Source organism: Anolis carolinensis, unplaced genomic scaffold (assembly GCF_035594765.1).
Source record: "Anolis carolinensis isolate JA03-04 unplaced genomic scaffold, rAnoCar3.1.pri scaffold_11, whole genome shotgun sequence".
NCBI lineage: Eukaryota > Metazoa > Chordata > Lepidosauria > Squamata > Dactyloidae > Anolis > Anolis carolinensis.
The window spans coordinates 6702701-6725390 of NW_026943822.1; the positions used below are offsets into that span (position 1 = coordinate 6702701).

The window sequence follows — 22690 nt, forward strand, 5'->3', positions numbered from 1 at the left end:
CTGTGGCACCCCAGGCTGAGAAATAGCAATTGGACCGGGCTCCTCAAAGACCTTCACTGAAAGTGGACATTTGAATTAACAGCACTTCTAGGAGTTGAAGTCCAAAACACCTGGAGGGCTGAAGTTTGCCCATGCCTACTCTAGAATGTGAATTTACCCATTAATAATAATAATAATAATAATAATAATAATAATAAATGATAAAATGTTATTTGTATTCCGTGCTATCTCCTTAAGGGGACTCAGGGCTGATTCCAACAAACAAAAAACATAGAGTAAACATTAAAGGCCTCACCACAAGTGCAAACATGAATACATTAACAACCCACCCGGCACCAAAGCAAACCAACATCACACAACCAATTATTAAATAAATCTAAAATTATACAAAGTTACACTATATACACTTCCTTTAACCTGTCACTTATTTTTAGAAAATGCAGTCTGCAATTTTAATAATAATAATAATAATAATAATACTTTATGAGTACCCCACCCCATCTCGATGAGAGGACCCAGCCGAACTCCTGTATCACCTTCATAAAGCGGGCAGACAGTGTCATCTAGTGGCAAGAAAAGAAGTACTAAATCACTGGTGAAAGGACAGGAAAAACATTTGCCCTGGTCAAAGAGAAGTGGAATCAGGAGGGCAGTGTTCTTAAACTATACCTCTAATACAAATTTGGAGCCAGCATAGTGTAGTGGTGTGTGCATTAGACTATGATTCTGGGAAACCAGGGTTCGAATTTCCACTTGGACATGAGAACCCAGTGGGCAAGTCACATTTTCTCAGCTTCGCACAACCACTTCTGAACAAGGCTAAGAAAACCATGTGATAGATTCACTGTAAGGTCACCAAAAGTTGCAAATGAATTGATGCATGCAACAGTGACAAACCAGCCAGGATTTGCTATGAACCTTAAAGCAGTTTCCAACGTATGACAACAATGGTTGAACTTGGCAAGATTCGCTTAAAAGAGGTTGATTGCAGTCTTGCCCAAAGTCAACTTTCCGAAGAAGAATCCGGCAAAACCACCTCCAAGTCTTCCTTGTCTAGGAAAACTGTATGAAATTCATGAAAGAGTTGTAAGTTGACAGGCAATTGAAGGCACAAGCTCAGAACAATAATAGTATATAGTATATAATAATAGGGAGCCCAGTTGGCGAAGTGTGTTAAAGCACTGAGCTGCTGAACTTGCGGACCAAAAGGTCCCAGGTTCAAATCTCGGATGCGGAATGAGCGCCCACTGTTAGCCCCAGCTCCTGCCAACCTAGCAGTTTGAAAACATGCCAATGTGAGTATATCAATAGGTACCGCTCCAGCGGGAAGGTAACGGCGATTCATACAGTCATGCCTATGGCCACATGACCTTGGAGGTGTCTACAGACATTTCGGCTTAGAAATGGAAATGAACACCAACCCGGAGTCGGTCATGACTGGACTTAACATTAGGGGAAACCTTTACCTTTACAATAAAATAACACAATATAAATATAAATAATAAAATACAAAAATTAAAAATAAATAAAACAAACGAGTACATAAAATGGTTAATAAAATACAATAATAATAAATAAAACAAGTAACAAAATAAAATAATAAAGTAATAAATAAAATACAAAATATTAAAATAACATTAAAATAGTAGGGTTGTTGTATGTCTTTCGGGCTGTGTGGCCATGTTCCAGAAGTATTCTCTCCTGACGTTTCGCCCACATCTATGGCAGGCATCCTCAGAGGTTGTGGGGTATCCATACCTCACAACCTCTGAGGATGCCTGCCATAGATGTGGGCGAAACGTCAGGAGAGAATACTTCTGGAACATGGCCACACAGCCCGAAAGACATACAACAACCCTGTGATCCCGGCCATGAAAGCCTTCGACAACACATTAAAATAGTAAGCTTAATGAACTGAAATAATAATAAATGGAAACCATGGGGTAGTTTGTCCTTTTTTTCCCCAGGCCAGGCCAGGGCCTCCAGAGCATTGGGGAAAGGGGTCTTTTGGGGCTCTTCCTTCTGATGGGAAGACCCTTCCTCCCTTCCTTATTTTCCTACGAACAAAAGGAAGGAAGAAAGGCCCCTTTCCCAGGAAGGCCAAGTTCCTCTCCTCAGCCACACGCCGCGCATGCGTCCAAACTGATCTCCCCTTGGAAAAACCTGACAGGAGGAGTGGGTGGGATTTTAACATGGTCTCGCGAGAGTAAGGAGGAGCCTAAGGCGAGGCCCTAGCCAATGAGGAGCGGCGCCGGAGCGCGCGTCGTCCAATGGGGAAGCCGAGCGTCGAGCGCGCCAGCACTTGGATTGAGAGCGACCATGGCGGCTCCGGCGGGGAAGAAGGCCGACTGGGCCCTGCTCGGGCGCTGAGGCGGGCTGCCCTTCGGCAAGGAGGGCCAGGGACACGAGAGGCCTCCCGCGGCGTCCAGGGAGGAGGAGACGGAGCAGCAAGGCCGTCCCTAGCGCCAGGCAAGCATCCCATGCCTTCCTGAGGAGACGCGAGGCAGTCAGTCAGGAACTAAATGACTGACTGACTGACTAAAAGCGTCACATCATCTTCCTTCGAGGAGCGGTGAGTTTGGGGCTTTGAGGGATTGAGGAGTCCCAGGCCCTTCCACTCTGTCATACACAATCCAGATTGCGTGCTTTGAACTGGGTTATATGGCAGTGTAGGCTCAGGTATTCCAGCTCAAAGCAGATAATGTTGATTATATGGCAGTGTAGATTGGGCCTTAGTAGACTGCACCTGAGCCTAAGGCAACAATGTGATGCGGCAGCTAAAACAGCCAGTGCAATTCTAGGTTGCATCAAGAGGAGAATAGTGTCTGGGCCAGGCCTGGCCCAGCTGTGGCTAGGTGTTTTGGACTTCAATAATAATAATAATAATAATAATAATAATAATAATAATAATAATAATAATACAGTATTCCCTCACTTATCGCTGGGGTTAGGTTCTAGGACCACCGGCAATAAGTGAAAATCTACGAAGTAGGGACACTACATTTATTTTAATACGTATACATTATTTTAGTAGTTATACACTATTTTAAGTCTTTATCAACCAATCGTGTGTTGATAAATCACCTTCTCCTCTTGTTGTCTCTTGGGCTCCTTTTCTCTCCCTTTGGCTTCACCTTCCTTCCTTCCTTAGGCTATAAATTGTAATTTTTTATGATTTATGATAGTCTTTTAGAGTTCATTGAAAAACCGTAAAACAGCGAATCCGCGAAAAGTGAACCACGAAGTAGTGAGGGAACACTGTAATAATAAAACTTTATTTATACCCCACCACCATGGGGACTCGGGGCGGCTTACATGGGGCAGAAGCCCGAACAACATAATGGAACAGAATAAACAATAACATAAACACAATTCACAGTATAAAAAGATAAAAACAGATTACAATATGAAACAAGAATATTATAGCAGTTAAAAATCAAGTCAACCAAAACAGCGATTCAATAATAAAATGCATAGATGGTAAGGACATAATAAATACAGGATAGATTATTAAAACCATCTGGGGTTGAATAGCTAATGACAACTCCCACAATTCGTCCAAAATACCTGTAGGGAGGGCCACAGTTGGTCCAGGCCTGCCCTATCTATCACCTTATAACATTCCCTTTGCATTTAACCCCTCCCCTTATGCACAGTGTTATGTTTATTGGGATGCCACTTTTCCAGTTATTTTCCTCTTCTTTATGTATACCTAGGATATACCTGGGCCCTTTGTTAAGCAGCCAATCTTTGCCTCGCACCTTGCCTCTTGGCGTTTAAGTGGCCGAAGAACAAAACATTTGCCTCTGCATCATGACCGGGTGCCATAACGTGGTTTTCCTCTTGGACACAGCCAGCTCCTTGGAGAAGAGCCACCTTTCTCTGGGTGTCTTGAGGATCCTGAATTTCCTGGGCTGCAAATTTGGCCTATCGAGGGTCCGCTGGGGCTTCAAGTTCTTTGATTCCTTGGGCACCCAGGGCAGGACTTCCCAGGTGGGCAGCTTCCATGAGCTTGGATCCCGGAGTTGGGAAGACTTTGAGGAAGCAGCGGAGGCCCGGTTTGGCGGCCGGATCCGCAGCCCACGCCTGCCTGGTCCAGTGCCTCGGGCCACCCTTACTCAGAACATACTAAAAGAAGCACTGCTCGATTACCAGTGGGACCGGCCTGAAATTGCCTCGCCCACCAAGCTGTTTTTGAGGAGCCAAAAGAACAAGTTGACTGTCACCCTGGATAAACTTCCATCAAGCTCTTCTTGTGAGGACTTTGAGAATGCCATTTTCCTCTTCTCTCCCTGTCCTCGTTCTCAGAGGGACTTGCTACAGTTTGCTTTTGGAAGTTATGTTCATGTGTCTGATGAACTCCCTCCTTTTCATGATGTGACAGACAAATTCATCCCTAAGGGAATTCAGGAAATGATGCTTAGCCAGAAAATCACTCTGTATTGGGTGGATACCACTGAACCGATGAAGGTAAATGTCAGATTGTTAGGCTACAAGCAGTCCCTGAGTTACAAACATCTGACTTACAAATGACTCATAGTTAAGAATGGGGAGAGACAGCATCAAGTGAGAGGAATCTGCCCCTTGGAAAGAAGGAAGGGAAATCCACTCCTGAAAGGGTTATTATCAGGGGAAAAGGTGTCTCCACTGAAGCTTTATCATCAATCTTTGTTTTCACAACAAGCCAAATTTTTCAAACTCCAGTAATCACATGGACAGAAAGTGAGGTGGAATCTTCTGAACGGGCTCAGATAGCAAAACAAATGCTACAGGGGTGTTCACCCTTCCCTAAGACATAGATCAGGGGTCCTCAAACTTTTTAAGCTGAGGGCCGGTCCACAATCCTTCAGACTGTTGAGGGGCCGGATTATCATTTGAAAAAAAAATACAAACAAATTCCGATGCACACTGCACATGTCTTATTTGTAGTGCAAAAACAACAACAACAACAAGAACAATGAAAGAACAATACAATATTTAAAAATAAAAACAATTTTAACCAACATACATTTATCAGGATTTCAATGGGAAGTGTGGTCCTGCTTCTGGCCAATGAGATAGTCAAGTTAATTAGGATTGTTGTTGTTGTTGTTGTTGTTGTTGTTGTGTGCCTTCAAGTCATTTCAGACTTTGGGCAAGCCTAAGTCTAAAATTTATTTATTTATTATTTATTTATTTACTACATTTATTTCCTGCCCTTCTCACCCCAAAGGGGACTCAGAGTGGCTTACAAATTATATGTACATACAATATATTATATTATTAGCGTAGCACAATATTAGCATTATATATTACTATATTGAACTATACCACTATACTGTAATATTATATGTAATATAGAATATATAATTAATATTATTATATGGTATTATTATTAGTGTTATATTGTATTACATTATAATATTATTATCAATATTATATGTATATACAATATATTATATTATAAAACTGAGGGCGGGGGCCAGGTAAATGACCTCGGAGGGCCGCATCCGGCCCCCGGGCCTTAGTTTGGGGACCCCTGACATAGATATTTTTGTCTGCAGTTACTTTGGATAATCCAGAACATTGGATAAGCGAATGTTGGATAAGTGAGACTGCTGTATTTATAACAGATATATTCGGCGGGGTTTTCTCTCACAGTGGTTCTATGACGTAGGTTAATCTGAAAGAGAGAAAGATGTTTGTATGATACTTTGTGAACCTTATTTATTACCTAAATGTAGGTATCCCTCGCCTGAAGCCAACTTTATCTTGCCACTTTTTTCAGTTCTGGTATGACTGGGACTTGTGACATAATTCAGTGAGGGAGGGATTGCTTGAGCTTATTAAGCAAGTACACATGACAAATAATCAAAACCACAAATGTAAACCTGAATGTGGAGAGCCAACTGTACCTCTTCTACACCTGGGAGTATTCTGGATAACGGTTGCTCAATCTGTACCTTTATTGTTTAATCAAAATGCACAAAATATGTAATGAAGCTCTACTGGTTTCACCATTGGGCAGAATGGTTAAAAGACAGGAGAAGAAAAGAAAATGTGACTGTTCTGGAGTCATAGGTCTACATTTCATTTCAGATGTTGTTTCTTTTCAATTGATCTTGAGGGATCTCAATGCAGGCAGAGGCCACTCCCCTCCTGTTTGGCCAACTAGGGGTGTGGGCAAGGGACAGTACACTTTGAACTCCATTAGCAGCACTCAGGATTCGGGATGTTTCTGTCTTTTGTGAAGCTGCAAACCCATTTCTTAGGCAGATAATATTTTGCATTTCTCAAGAAATCTCTGTACTGCTACATCAGGGTTAGTGTTTCTACCTGAATTGAGATCCGCCCCTCCAGACCAACAGAACAACAACTGAAACAACTTCTTAAACAAAATGTAGGCCCGTGACTCCCAATTGTGTCACCTTTTTGTTCTTCTGTATTATTTATTTAGCATATTTTGCTTGATGAAGAAGATGGAGCTTCAGAAGCTTGCATGAAGTGCATTTCAGTTGGCCAATAAAAGTACTGTGCTTTAATTTTGCTATATGACCTATATAGTTGCCCCTTAATATGTTTATTGTAGTACAGATGCAATAGATTGTATTCTTGGATTGCCACTGACTGAGCTTTCTTGTTTTGTTTTGTGATTTCAGCTTCTTGAATCCCCAGATTGTATGGGTTACAGGCTGTTGTCTGACTTGATGCTTCTCTTGGGAGGCACCATTTTGCCATCTGAGAATTTTATTCATTATTTAAATCACCAAAGAGGAGGAACTGTATCTGCCGTCCCTGTCAAGTTCTGGGATGCTGAGCCAGCATTAAATAAAACTTTGCCTTTCGATTCCAGTTTGAACTGCTTGTTTTCTCTCCCTTCTGTTCTGCAAGCTACTTTCCCTCCTCTGGAAGGAGTGCTGTTCCTCAGGACTGATGGTAATGAAAAGTAATATGCAGTTAAATATTTTTTGTGCAGTCTAGGTGATATAAAATATGTCTTTATTTTGTTAAATACCTATAATTCAGATTGACAAATTATTTATGATTTGAGAAGTTTAACATGCTATAATTCTTGCATAAATATTTATTGTTTAGGTTGATGTAGCCCACAGAATAAAATGAAGTCCTATTTAGAGGACCCTGGGATAGTGTCTTCACTTTAATCTATGTCTTACATAAACTTTTTAAAGACATTGTTTCTGCACAACAAGATAAGTCTATCCACTTATCTCCAGTCAGGCAAAAGTACAAAGCTTTGGATCAATCTGTGGTTACAGAGTTCTCATGTGATTGTTCTCTAGTTTTCTTGCCTGTTTGTTCTTTTGAAAAGCTTTTCTTAAACACTAACACTGATGTTTTACTTTGAACAGAAATAGGGGAGGTACAGAGCTGTGCTGTGACCTTGGAGCCTCTAACCTTGAGCCAACAGTGTTTCAAAGGGCCAGTCAATATTTCTCTTAAATGCGCTGTAACAGGCTGGAATGCAGTGCATATAGAGAGCTTTTACGCAGAGAGCTGGATTCTGCGCAGCACATCATCCAGACCATCCTGTAAGGAGCCCTCTTTGTTTCAGCAGTTCATGAAATACATTCTGGCCCAAGGATTACATTTGGTAAGTGCCTTTTCCAGTTATAAACAACCACTCATCATGAGTGCAGTAGTACATACAGAAGTTTTCAGTGGGATCTTGCTTTAATGTGGTGAACTGACAAAATGAGAACATAGAGATTGATGTGGAAAATATAATAAGTTATTATATAGAAAAATGTTGAAATACAGTAAGGTCAGATTTTTTCCAGATTAAATGGAAAAAAGAGAACATACCCACGAATAATAAAACTTTATTTCTTGACCTCCCCCTCTCCCCGAAGGGACTCAGTCTGGTTTACAGACACAAAACAAAAAGGCAAACATTCAGTGCCTCAAATGAGTACAAATACATCAAAATCATGCAAGATAATGCACAGTCACAACAGTAAACTTACAACAAAAATTAAGCATCGAGATGAAAATAATAACAAAATCCAATAAGACATAGTGAATTAAAACATAAGTAAAACATTACAACATATACAGTAGAGTCTCACTTATCCAAGCTAAACGGGCCGGCAGAACCTTGGACAAGCGAATATCTTGGATAATAAGGAGGGATTAAGGAAAAGCCTATTAAACATCAAATTAGGTTATGATTTTACAATTTAAGCACCAAAACATCATGTTATACAACAAATTTGACAGAAAAAGTAGTTCAATACGCAGTAATGTTATATTGTAATGACTGTATTTACAAATTTAGCACCAAAATATCACGATATATTGAAAACATTGACGACAAAAATGGCTTGGATAATCCAGAAGCTTGGATAAGCGAGGCTTGGATAAGTGAGACTCTACTGTACCCAAAAGCAATTAAGATACAATAAAATTAAAATGGCTTTGAAATGGCTAACATTTAAGATGTACCACAGCAGCCATAAAATACAAGTGGGTTAGCCAGTGTTCCAAAGGTTTAAAGTGTTCTAGTAATAGTAATACAAACTATTTAAACATTTGGACTAAAATTCAGTGGTTGTTATATCATCTCATTATAGTTCATTTCGTGTAGAGGGGTATATTGGTGTTACTTCTTTGATAGCATTATTATTACTGCTGCTACTACTACTACTACTGACAATTAATTTCATGTGTATTTACAATTTTGAAATATGTAGACTATAGTCCTACATATGTATTATTAAATCTTCCCTGCAAGCCCACTTGGACTGGCTTGTGTATGAACATTTGCCCAGTATGTCTCTGACTACCTTAACCTTCCTTAGCCAGTAGTGCTCGTTCACTGAGGTAGGGTTGGTCTACTTACCTTAATGCAAGCCCACACATTCTTTCTTTTATTCCAAGGTTGCTGAAGTTTATCAGTTTGGAGCCTCTTCTCCCTGCACTGGAATTTTCTCCCCCATCTCTGACTCAACTGCTATTCTTTCTCATCTCTCTGCTGAGCAAGCTCCTGAGGTGGAAACATTCTTACTTCAGACAACTAGGGAGTGTCATGTCACCAAAGATGATGATTTGCGTGTCCGAGAGATTGTGAGCAATGTCTTTAATCAAGGATGTGATGACCTGGAAAGAAATCATATGGGAAGTGCCGGTGAGTTTGTTGGCTTGTTTGTTTAAAACTTTCTATCTCAGATTTGTCCATGGTAACTATCCTGTTTGGTTTTACCCATGTTAAGGTTACAGAGAGTTTTAAAATTGAGTGTTATTACTCAAGAATACTGGAGTTGTATGTTGTCCTGCCTAACTTGAAGGTGTGACCTAGAACATTGAATATGACAAGAGATGTCAATGAAGTTTATTTCTTAATCCTTATTTTTTTTAAATCCCTAGTACACTTTCAAAGAAACCCTAGGGTAACACAACCTTACATAGGCTGGTGTCCTGTTACTTAAAGCAATTTTATGAGAACCAGACTGAATGGAATGTTTCTAATGCTTTGTTTTGATTCTAGTTTTCTTTAATGAGTAATTTCACTGCAAGAACTGTCATACTGTCTGAAAGTGAAATCTTGTGCACACTTACTTACCATAAAATCTACTGATTTCAGGATTGACTTGTTAGCAGACAGCCATAAATTTGAGGCAGCTTCCTGAACTATAATGAAGTTTATAGCCATTCATAGTTACTTGCTTGTTGTTTTGGTTATAGAATGTCAAGAGGAAGCGTCATTTCCAGAGTGGGCGCAGCAGGAGCTTTCCCGCACACCATGCTGGAGTCCCGCAGTGATGGAAGGCTGGTACTCTCTGTCAAATTTCTGTGGAGCAAGTTCACACTTGATGGAATCATTCAGGTACTGTAATTCCATTTTTCCTAACCTTCAGAGTCAGTCTGATATTTAGAAGGACCAATTTGGTATTGGAATGCTTGTTAATTAGCTCTATGTTAATTAGCTAATTGAACATATCTTATTCAACAATACAGTTGAATAAGATACGTTCTAACAGTGCTTTCTTAAAATACTCTTTCCATCTTAAGGTGATGTAAAGTTAGACATTTGTGAGCAAAGCTGAAAAATCTCAACTATCCCTTAAAGAAGGGGTCGGCAATATCCTAGCAACTCCCATCTTTCCTCATCATTGACCTTTCTTCTGAAACCAAGGGGTTCCAATAGCATCTGTAGAACCATGTGTTCACCATCCCTTTCTTAAAGCTGGGCAAAAGGGAACAGAAGGCAAAGGGATCAAATACTCTTATTTCTTCCTTCCACCCCTTTGACTTTTCCACATTTTGTTGTGTTATGAAGTGGAATTATAATGGATTTATTTGATATTGTTGCTACTAGGACTCAACACTGTGAAGATGAAAGATAATTTTGGCACAAATGTTAAGACAACAAAACACTTGAAGGTTTGCATAAGTGTTTGGTAGAAACATTTTTTGCAGGAATTACTGCTGCTAATCTTTGCAACTTTCGATCAGCCTGGTGTGCCTGTGTATGGTAATTTTTAGCCATTCTTGATAACATTGTTTCAGATCTGTTTCAGATTCGGTAGCAGCTGTTAGCAAACAGCCATTTTAACGTCTTACTATAGGTGCTCAATCAGATTGAGGTCTCTACTTTAATTCTGTGGCAAGGCACATTTGTCCTCATGTTTTCTATTTCATGTTGACTTTGGGATGAGTTTGTTTTAACAATGGCTGTCTACAACCGCTTGTCCATAATTGTCACTTGGACAGTTTCTCTCAACTAAGCTGCAGATCCCTCCTTATTCTTCAGCATTACTATTGGTCTTTTGTTTGCTTCTCTGAGTAATGTCCTTTTTAACTTCTCTAAGCAGTCTCAGCTAAGCCATATTATTTCCATGTTATGATAATGGATTTAACAGTGCTCTAGGAAAACTTCATTGCTGGGATTTTGTAAATATAATGCAACCCTGCTGTTTGTTTAGATTTGGGTTCCCAGAAGCAGGCGTGTTCAATCTCGTATGACATGGCATTAGAACTGCAAAGAGATCCCACTGTTCAGGTGATTCATGGAGAGAGTGGGTTGCGTTTATTTAGGAGTATCATAGCAAAGAGGTAAATATTGATGCAACCATCAAGTGCTAGTTTTTACTTAGGTCACAGTGCAAACATTTTGGACCCCCACAATGTTTGATATCTTATGTACATCAGATGGTAACAGTGTCATTTACATTCATTTTCCAAGTCAAGTTATTCAGCAAACTCTCAAAGCCTGAAAGAGGGCTGACAATGCTACTTGTATATCTTTCGCATGCGGAAAAAATCCACCTAGTACCAGATGTGCTTGATCAGTGGTTCTTAACCTGGGGTGCCCAGATGTTTTTGGCCTACAACTCCCAGAAATCCCAGCCAGTTTACCAGCTGTTAGGATTTCTGCGAGTTGAAGGCCAAAAACATATAGGCACCCCAGGTTGAGAACCACTGTGCTTGATGTAGCCAGTTCTTGCCTACAGGTGGGAAAATAAGTTATCATTCTGAGAGGTGTTTTTCCTCACTATAGGCTGCTCCTGGCAGATTCTGCTACAGAGGAAGAGGAGGCTTCCAAACCTGAAGCAGAGTTGACACACTGCTTGTCAGAATTTTACCAGAGAAGAGTCTCAGACCAATCAGCTGCATCTCGCCAACAAGATCACAGAAAGAGACGTAGGCATATAAAGGTTTTTTCTCCACCGAGCTGCATGCCAACCACCTCCTATACTTTACAACCCTGCTATCCTTAATATATGTTTGTCCTCTCTTTGTTCATGTTGCGCTGTTGATATGTTAGCTGGAGATCGTCTGTAATTGGTTGAACTCTTGTCGATGCCTGTGCAGGATTTATGGAAAGTTAGAGCAAGGAAATGGGACAAGAGATTAGTGTAATGGGTTTTTCGAAAAAGAATTTTAGTAAATGTGGAGAGTCAGTGCTTCTGACAGGGCATGTAGAAGCATTGGCATATTTGTATGTGATGCAATATGCCATACTCTCTTTCCTCCTTAGATGATTGTATTGATTTATCATTGCATATTTAGCATGATTAAAGCCTGTTGTGCCAATGACCACGCCTTCAGGGTTTTTTTGTTTGTTTTTTATTTACCTTATTGTTAATAGTTAACATGGCTGAACATCCAGAATCAAATAGTGAGCTTGTACATTCTCACCGACTGGTACATAGACATTTACCCTGTAAAAGACACCAGATACACTTATTTCCTTTTCATCTTATAATATAGAGGCTTAAAGTCTTTACATTTGCAAAATATATTCATGGAAGTTGACTGCACCTTGGTAAAATGTGATGCTAGATTCTATATCAAAGAGTACATTCAACTTCTGTTCAAAAACTTGCAGTGGAGTTAGACGGGTTTAATAAAAGATTAATCTTCATATACTGGTCATTTCGTTTACTAAATCTTTATATCCTGCCCTGCAGAATAAGAAAACAGGGCATGCAGAATATTTACTCAAGCCCAGATAACCTGCAGATTAGCCACCACCATAGAAGATTCCTGCTGGTACTCCATTTATTTTACCTATAAGGTTTAAAATAAAGTAACTGAAAGGTTATTTTACAACTCCTGTTCTGCTCCAAAACAGCATACAACTCACTCCATACGTTTGATGGCGGGAGATAATGATTTCCTTCGTGCCACCACAGAAACCCTGTGGGAGAGTCAATACCTTGAAAGTTATTATTTTAAATAAGAATAGAAACCATCATGGGAGAAGAAACAATTGATCAGAAATTAGCGCAACTGCAAAGGAAAAGGAGAAAAATTGTAAAAGTGATCCTTTGTGCCATTGTTCAATCCTTTTAACAGAATATTTGTACTCTAGTTTATGATTTTTGAAATTTTGAAACGTAAACTAGTCTGAAAACATTTTGGCTGTGCTATTTTTAAAAGTGAAACTTGAACTTTTGTGTTGTTTTAAGACTAGAAATGTGCACACTTGGAGAGTATGGGGAGTCTGGAGGAAGTTGAGGTGCAAAACAGCTACACTTCACCCCTCATTTAGAGTATTGGTCCTGGTGTACTTTTAGGTCTAAGTTTTAATGTGGCCTGAAAAGAGTTGCACTTCTTCAGGTAACAGAGTTGATAACTTTATCTTGAAGTTGCTATATTGAACACATTTCGAATGTCAGCACTGCTATCTCTTTAATTATTTAATAAAATTCTTTTTAACGCCATTCATCAGTTTTTAAATGCAGCGTTATTATTGAATAGTGTTTTTTAAAAGTAGGTAATGATAAGGACAAGGGGAAAACAGTTTGGAAGACAGCCTTTTGTATTTTTATTTGTGCAGGTAAACTTCCTCGGACCCCCGTGAGGCAGAAAATGAAGACCATGCCTCGTTCCCTGCAGATGCTGAACGTTGCGAGGCTGAATGTCAAGGCTCAAAAGTTCCAGCCAGAAGGAGAGCCACCAATCAGTGAGAAGGCTTCCCAAGGGCTGTTATCAAAACCATCAGAGGATAACGTGAATGGAAAGGGTAGAACGGCAAAAAGTAAGAAAGGCAGTTGTAAGCTAAGGTTATCTAAGGGTTAAAAATAAAGTATCTGCCTATCATAACTGTAGTGTGCAGGGGAAAGGTTTTGCAAGGAAAGCAATGAGGTTTGTAGGTATATGTAGAAAAGAATGGAGAACATTGAGAAGGCAGAAAGTACTGCTCTAAATCTGGGTTTCTTAAAACCTTTTCCAATTCTACGTGACCCAAGTAGGCAAAATAGGTACAAAAGTCAAACATTTACTGATAACAAATAAGCATTATCAGATACATAAATTCCACTTGCCTAGTTTCCAACAGACCTCACAACCTCTGAGGAAGCCTGTTATAGATGTGGGTGAAACGTCAGGAGAAAATGCCTATGGAATACGGCCACATAGCCTGGAAAACTCACAACCACCCAGTGATTCGAGCCATGAAAGCATTCGGCATCACATTAAGCATTTGAAGGCTTGCTAAACAGGCTGATTTTCCATTTTGTAGAGTTCCGCTGATGACATTTTCTGCGGAGTCCACTGTAAACACTGCACATTCTTGCTAAGAGATGAGTGTAAATGGGTGATGTTAAGAAACCTTTTACTATTTTTAAATGTTTGTGGCCATAACATTGAGCTAAGGGGATCCCCTTTGTAGCCAGGGTCCACAATGTAAGAAGCAGTGCTCTAAATGATGGCATGTTCTGTGAAATCACTACCTGCACAGTATCCTAGCCAACATGTGTTGGTACCTGTAGGATCGCTAACAATGCTTTTTACAAGTTTGTCACAAAAGAGTAAAACCAGGAGTTTGCCATTGTCACTTGGACGGTAGGGGAAGAGAGAAGGATTACATGAAATCCCTATTTTGCAGTTGATCTGCATCTTTTGGTTTTGCAGGCTTCAGGACTGAGGAAGAAATGCTGTCCTACATAACAACAAACTACCAGAAGGCTGCAATTGATGGCGAAAACTTGCTCACACATGCCCAGGACATGGTAGCAACTGTTAATATATTCCAGAAGTTGAATGAGGTAGGGTGGAGAGACACATTTGTTTCACTTAGCTCTTCCATTTTAAGAAGGAGCAAATTCTTAAACTTGGAATGGCTTCATATTTTACTGGTTGTTTGAAACAGTAGTGGAAGGAATAATATTAGTGAACTTATAGGTCTCTTTGCTGGAAATAGCAACTAGCTTGGGGACCCGGCAGTGCCCGGGTTATTAGAAGAAGGCATTGTTTGTTTTGGGATGTTAGTTAATATTACTGAAGTTTGGTCCAGATCCATTGTTGGCTGGGTTCCAGGGCTCTCTGGATAAGGGCGAACTTCAACTCTTAGATTCCCAGGGCAATCACCCTTAAACCCAGGCAATATTCGCAATTGGCCATGTTGGGTGTGTGTGCCAAGTTTAGTTCAGATCCGTCGTCGGCTGGGTTCAGGACTCTCTGGATAAGGGTGAACTACAACTCCCAGATCCGAGGTCAGTCACCTCCAAACCAGTATGTACAGTTGGCCATGTTGGGCCTGTGTGCCAAGTTTGGTCCAGATCTACAAAAGGAAAAGCTAGCTACAGGAATTAATTTCAACAATAACAAGATTGACAGATGTGTAACTTGCGTTCAACAAAAGGCAACCAGTCCATCTTTTCCCTCAAGGAATGAACAGAGAACCAACAGAGTTCTAGATTTAATACACAGTGACATTTGTAGACCTGTCAAATTAAATTTGCTTGGTGAAAACATATATTCAGATTTTTGTGGATGATTATGCAAGATTTTGTGTCATTTGTCTTCTAAAAGAAAAAAGTGAAACACAAAGGATGCTACAAAATATGTTGCCATGGTTAAAACAAAGTTTGGTTGCACACCAAAAGCTATTCAGAGTGATTGTGGTAGTGAATATACTTTATTTACATCAGACTCAAATGTTCCTATAAAAATGGTATTAAACTCAGATGCACCGTGCCCTACACACCACAACAGAAGAGAGTTTCAGAAAGAAAATTTAGATGTCATTAAGATGACCAGATGTATGTTAATGGATGCAAACCTACCAAGAAGATTTTAGGGTGATGCTGTTGTTGGCAATAGGAGAAATAATAGCTAAAGAAATCCTTTTGGGAGGCTTCAAAAAGGAACAGTTTATTTTAAGGAAAACCAGCTGGAACTGACTCTAGCGTGGATTACGCCAAAACACACTAGAGTGCGGACAAAGAGCTGTCTTCCTCTATTTACACATTTTCAAAATGCAGACAAAGAACATACTTCTACATATGTATCATCATCATTACGTCACTTTACACGTCACAGAAATATCAGGTTCTATCTTTCTACATACATGGGCATATATTCATGTCTCAGCATTTTCCTATCTAAAGCACTCCAGAAGCATCTTGCAGCAAGTTAGAAATAACTAGGGTTCAGCTCTAGAGATCAATCAAAGGGGGCCTGCCTTTGACCTGTCTGGGGAGAGAAGTCCACCCTTATATATATGTGTGAATATCTATATTTTCCAGTTCCCCATCAATGCTGTTGCAACAGCTACCTATCTACAGAATAGATGAGGGGTCTTCAAACTTTTTAAGCAGAGGGCCGGTCCACGGTCCCTGAGAGTGTTGGGGGGCCAGACTATAGTTTGAAAAAAATACTAATCCTATGCGCACAGCACATGTCTTATTTGTAGTGCAAAAATAACAATCAAAGAACAATACAATATTTAAAAATAAAAACAATTTTAACCAACATAAACCTACCAGGATTTCAATGGGAAGTGTGGCCTGTTCTTGCTGATGAGATAGTCAAGTTAATTAGGATTGTTGTTGTTGTTGTTGTGTGCCTTCAAGACATTTCAGACTTAGGGTGCGCCTAAGTCTAAAATTGAGGGCAGGGGGCAGATAAATGACCTTGGAGGACCGCATCCAGCCCACGAGCCTTAGTTTGGGGACCACTGGAATAGATTACCAACAAAAAGGAACCACAAAGACTCCATTTGAGATGTGTCATGAAAGAGTACCAAATATAAAACACATGAGAAAATTTGGAAGCATAGCTTATGCATATATACCACCACAGAAGAGACACAAATTAGACTCTACATTCTGATTGGATATGCAAGTAGAACCAAAGGATTCCGAGTCATGAACTTAAATACTGGAGCAGTATCTGTCAGACACGTGGCTTATTTTGATGAGTAAACTAGAGTCAACATCAGGGGAGCCGTAGCGGACGAAGAAGATACAAGCTTAGAACTTCTTGAGCGTTTTGATAACACCCCAGTAAAATGTTTCCTGATAAAATACCAAACAAACCATCTGAACTAGATCAAAGAGACAGAGGATCGACTTCAGAAGGGCGACAATGAAAGTCAAACTGAAGAAAAGCCAATTGATACTGCTGAGCCAGAGACTGAATCCACAGAGAAGGACCGAATTCCAAAAGAAGAAGCTCACAGATATCCAGTATGAGTCAACAGAGGTGTATCACCGGATCGACTCTTACAGCTTGAAGTCAACGTTGTCTTCTGAATTTTCACCAAAAGAGAAAGCAATTCGATCCAGATGGACATTCAGATTTAAACAAGATACAGAAGAAAAGATGAAACGCTACAATACACATCAAAATCGAATACCATGGAATATGTCACTTCAAATATTTGCTGTATTGTTGCAAAGCAGCATAACAGTATTTCTGAGTAACATTTTTAGTAAATTGTTTCTGAAATTGATGTGTTTCCTTAATTAGACAGTAACATGTTACATCTTCTGTTACTTTCTTTCTGCACCCAGGCAGCCTTTCTGGATACAGTGAAGAGCAGCCTCTTGAAGACCAGCAAAGCTCTCCGTCAACAACTTGGCAGCGATCCTGATCAAGAAGCTAAAATCAAAGAGTATGAGGAGTAGTTGTTCAGGATATATGTTTGGAGTGTTGAGTTTTTTTGTGGAAGCTCCTGTGTAGTCGTGCAGGGGTTGTTTTATTTCTGGACTGCATAGCTTTGCTTTCGTATTGAGACAAATCATCCAGCTGTGCCTAGCATGCAAGTGAGATAGCCAGGTCAAATAAGGGACAAAAGGCTTGTGCTTTTCATGACCTACATGGAAATAATGTTTTCACTATTTGTTATACAGCTTTTAAGCCTTAAAGTTTCTTAATGTTACTCTGCAACAATAGAGAGATGATGATAATAAATCCAGAATAATTATTGATATGATTGAGCAGTAGTTGTGAAGTTGCCCCTGCATGAAATAATGGATGACCAAGTGGCAAAGGAAGCCAGTTGGTGGTAGAGAATGTTCTTCAGAGTCCATTTTGCCAGCTTCCTCTGTGTTGTTCCTATAGTTCTGAGTATTACAGTATGACCCCAGTACCTATGCTGTCACCTTTACACATTAGACAAAATATAAATTTTCTATGCCTTCTACGCAATTGGATAATATTTCTGTACTGGAAGTTACCATAGAGTTGCCCTGAAAGAAATAATACATTTCTCTAGCAACTTTCTAGGTTGTCCAGGGCCTTCTAGTGAACATCATTTGATAGGGTTTCTATTATCCAAGGTTTCTTGTTTTTACAGTAAGTTGTAGTGTATATTAAATCCATCTGCTTCCCTCCTTTGTGTTTAATAGGTGCCAGCTTCAGGTGTACTTGCGCCTAGAAATGTGCCGTCAGTGCCCTTCTTTACAGAACAACATTGATGGGATGGATCAGCTTGTTGAAGAGGTAGAAAAATTAGTCTTGGCTTCCTGAATAAAGTTTTAATCTGGAAAACCATGCTTTGCCTGTTAAAAGTAGCAATAATGATAGCTCTTTCCATCAGGTGCCTCCCGAATGTGTTTGTCATAGTGCTGAAAGGGACTCTGCAGGCCATTTAGCCACAGACTTAGATGAGACCTTTGAAGTATCCCTGACGGGTGGCAATTCAACCACTGTCTACAAAGTCTCTATGGAAGGAGAGCTTCACCATGCTCTAAGACATGCTGTTAGGAATTGTGAGAGTTGAAATCCAAAACACCTGGAGGGCCAACATTTGCCAAAGTTGCTCTAGGACAATCTGCGACACTTTATTGTCGATAATGGCCGGAATGGGTGGATAATGGCTGGAATCACTGGGTTGCTGTGAGTCTTTCGGGTTGTATGTCCATGTTCCAGAAGCTTTCTCTCCTGACGTTTTGCCCACATCTGTGGCATCCTTACCTCGCAACCTCTGAGGATGCCTGCCACAGATGTGGACGAAACGTCAGGAAAGAAAGCTTCTGGAACATGGCCATACAGCCCGAAAGACTCACAGCAACCCAATCTGTGCCACTGTTTTTACCACTTTTACCACCCTACATAGAATGGAGGTGCCTAAAAATGATGGGAGTTGCAGTCCAACATGCCTGGAAGTACCAGGCTGGGGACAGTTGAGCTGTGTGTCACTGACCTTTTGATTTATTTTCTTTGACCTCCAGTTGACAGAAATGTTGAGGATCTTGTGCTTGACCAAGGACCCAGGATACCTCACTCGATTCTTGGAAGAAGTTGTAGACGTGTAAGTGCTTTTAGGCAATTGTTGTTGCTGTGTTTTTAATGTCACTTGGGCACAAGGGTTATTTACAACAATGTTTAATACAGTGAAAAAAGTGGAAAGTGGTTGAAAAGTGTTGCTTTTAAAATTTAAATACAGTAGAGTCTCGCTTATGCAGCATAAACGGGCCAGCAGAACGTTGGATAAGCGAAAATTTTGAATAATAAGGAGGGATTAAGGAAAAGCCTATTAAACATCAAATTATATTATGATTTTACAAATTAAGCACCAAAACATGTTTTATTTATTTATTTGTTTGTTTACAGCATTTATATTCCGCCCTTCTCACCCTGAAGGGGACTCAGGGTGGATCACATTACACATATAGGCAAACATTCAATGCCTTTTAACATAGAACAAAGACAAACAAACATAGGCTCCAAGTGGGCCTCGAACTCAAGACCTCCTGGTCAGAGTGATTCATTGCAGTGATTCATTGCAGCTGCTCTCTAGCCTGCGCCACAGCCCGAGCTGTGTGTTGTTTTACAACAAATTGACAGAAAAAGCAGTTCAATGCACGGTAAAATTATGTAGTAATTACTGTATTTACGAATTTAGCACCAAAACATTGACTACAAAAACATTGACTACTAAATGGCAGACTGTGTTGGATAATACAGAAAGTTGGATAAGCAAAGATTGGATAAGTGAGGCTTCAAGTTAAAATCTAGGCTTTGCTCCGACAGGACAGAAAACAAATATGGCTTCAATTTGTGAATTTTTAGACATTGTAACAGATACACTAAATAACAAGTTAGTATGTCTTTAGTGTTAATTTTATGCAAATCTTGCACATTTCCCCCCAGAATAAACCACCACCATTGTGGTGGTATATCCTCTAACATGTGGACATATGTTGATAGTAAAATGAGTTCACTAGCCGTCTCGTAGTTAAATCACATAGAGTTTTCTTAATGGTGGCATGTCTAATGAGCTGTCTTGATTTATGTAGGTATATGGAAACGATGCCAAAAATCCTTGGCGATTTGTACTACAGCTTGGGGACACAGATTCCTGCTAAACTGGCCTCGGTCCTTCCAGCAGATTTTTTCAGTGATGACTCAATGAGTCAGGACAGCCAGGCCCCTTCCGTTCACCCTTCCGCATCATCTGTTCCTGTTTCCAGCATCGTTTCCCTGAGCACTGAGGCGGAGCAGCTGGAAGAACTGCGCACCAGATCAGCTAAGAAAAGGTTAAAATATTTCAGAGAAAGAAACAGATAGCAGTGAATTAGAATTAGTCTAAAATAGGCATTATTTATTTATTTATTTGCTACATTTATATCCCGCCCTTCTCACCCTGAAGGGGACCCAGAGCGGCTTACAAATAATATTTACATACAGTGCATTATATCACTAGCACAGCACAACACTAGCACTATATACCAGCATATTGCACCACACCACTATACTGTAATATTACCAGTAATAATACATGTAATAAATAATATATACAGTGTTACCTCGCTACTTCGCGGTTCGCTTTTCACGGATTCAGTGTTTCCCGGTTTTTCAATATACTCTAAAAGACTATTATAAATCATAAAAAAATACAATTTACAGCCTAAGGAAGGGGGAAAGGAGAAGCCGAAGGGAGAGAACAGGAGCCCAAGCGGCAACTGGAGGAGAAAGAGGGGATTTGTCAACACACGATGGGTTGATAAAGACTTAAATAGTGTATAACTACTAAAATAATGTATAAATATTAAAATAAATATAGCGTCCCTACTTCATGCTTTTTCACTTAATGCAGGTCGTCCTGGAACCTATCCCCTGTGATAAGTGAGGGAACACTAATATTATTATACTGTATTGTTAGTAGTATTATATTGCATTACATTATAATATTATTATCAACCTTACACGTATATACAATATATTAATTATTTATTATGGTAAATTATATTGTGTGTGTATATATATATATATACACACACACACACACACACACACACACATACATATACATATATATGTATATGTATATAATACTATATTATTAGCATAGCATGTTACTGGGCATGGACAAACTTGGGTCCTCCCTCCAGGTGTTTTGGACTTCCAACTCCCACAATTCCTAACGGCCGGTTGAGAATTATGGGAGTTGAAGTCCAAGCACCTGGAGGACTGAATTTTTCCCAAGTCTGTTATGGTTTCTTACTCAGGTTAATTCTAGGAGATCATAAGTCAGTGGATGAGATTTCCTAAAATACAAATTTTGGGCTGACCCATCTCTGTGAGTTTGGATATCTATTATTACAATAGGGAGCCAACACGCCTGGCCAGCGCTTGTGTGAACTGACATTCTCCTCTAAATCACAAGGTTCAGAAAGCTTTGGAAAATTGATTCCAGAGACTACATGTAAGATACCTTGCCTGTTGACGTGACAAGTGGGAATAACTGGGTGTCTTTGTTTCATTTCGGTAGTATCATCTACAGTAGAGTCTCACTTATCCAACATAAACGGGCCGGCAGAAGCTTGGATAAGCGAATATCTTGGATAATAAGGAGGGATTAAGGAAAAGCCTATTAAACATCAAATTAGGTTATGATTTTACAAATTATGCACCAAAACATCATGTTATATAACAAATTTGACAGAAAATGTAGTTCAATACGCAATAATGTTATGTCGTAATTACTGTATTTACGAATTTAGCACCAAAATATCATGATAAATTGAAAACATTGACTACAAAAATGGCTTGGATAATCCAGAAGCTTGGATAAGCAAGGCTTGGATAAGTGAGACTCTACTGTACTTAGTAACACATAGTAAAACATAGGATTGATGCCATAGCAATCCAGTGGCTTTGTGGTTGATGTTGGGAGAACTTGAGTTGTGCGCATGGAAGCATTATTTCAATGACTGATAAGAATAAATCGTCAAGTTTGTTTCATCGTAGTCACATTGAAAATCAACTTTCTTAAAATCATGGTCAAAATGAAAATGTGGTTTGTTTAAAAGAGATATTTTTGTGTGCTTCTAGAAAGAATACACTAGCCAGGCACCGTAGTGTGACAGAAACCTCACAGAATTTACGCCAAATAGAGATTCCTCAAGTCCCAAAGCATCGTGCCAGAAAGGTAAAGTTTTTATTGTGACAAACGGATTGTGCGTTTCCAAAAACCAAAATAGCTGAATCCAGACTGGAAAATGTCTGCAGAAACAATGTACTGTATATACTCAAGTATAAGCCTAGTTTTTCAGGCCTTTTTTTAAGGCTGAAAAAAAATCCCTCGGCTTATACTCGGGTGAAGGTCCTGGTTGGGTTATATTTGGGTCAGCTTATACTCGAGACTATATGGTACATTTATTATTTTTCTCTATTATTGTTGCTACTATTACATTTATTTTACTCTATTTTTATTATTATTATTAATACATTTATTATTTCACTCTGATATTATTATTATTATTGAATTTATTATTTTACTCTAATATTACATGTGTTATTTTCCTGTATTTATTATTATTATTATTATTATTATTATTATTATTATTATTATTATTATTATTATTAAAAGGATACATAAGCACATTTACATTGAAGAAGATGAGAATAATGATTTGATCAGAGTTGGACAGTCTTATCTTAAATCTGAGCTTTATTCAAATATTCAAAAACATTTAACCTACTGATGCCTCAATTAATGTCATTTTATTGG

General features: G+C 39.3%; 1 protein-coding gene across 2 annotated transcripts in view; it reads left to right on the forward strand.

Moving 5' to 3' along the window:
- Positions 1–2258: 2258 nt before the first annotated feature.
- Positions 2259–22690, forward strand: part of ticrr (TOPBP1 interacting checkpoint and replication regulator) — a 31231-nt gene continuing 10799 nt past the window's right edge. For both annotated transcript variants that reach the window (XM_062962926.1, XM_062962927.1), the window contains exons 1-14: positions 2259–2572; positions 3717–4470; positions 6639–6915; positions 7350–7591; positions 8878–9124; positions 9682–9823; positions 11498–11640; positions 13283–13483; positions 14359–14492; positions 17244–17344; positions 18081–18174; positions 18906–18985; positions 19974–20213; positions 22012–22108. In XM_062962926.1, the coding sequence (XP_062818996.1) occupies positions 3814–4470; positions 6639–6915; positions 7350–7591; positions 8878–9124; positions 9682–9823; positions 11498–11640; positions 13283–13483; positions 14359–14492; positions 17244–17344; positions 18081–18174; positions 18906–18985; positions 19974–20213; positions 22012–22108 (2655 nt within the window). In that variant the 5' untranslated portion in view covers positions 2259–2572; positions 3717–3813. The remainder of the gene's footprint in view (positions 2573–3716; positions 4471–6638; positions 6916–7349; positions 7592–8877; positions 9125–9681; positions 9824–11497; positions 11641–13282; positions 13484–14358; positions 14493–17243; positions 17345–18080; positions 18175–18905; positions 18986–19973; positions 20214–22011; positions 22109–22690) is intronic.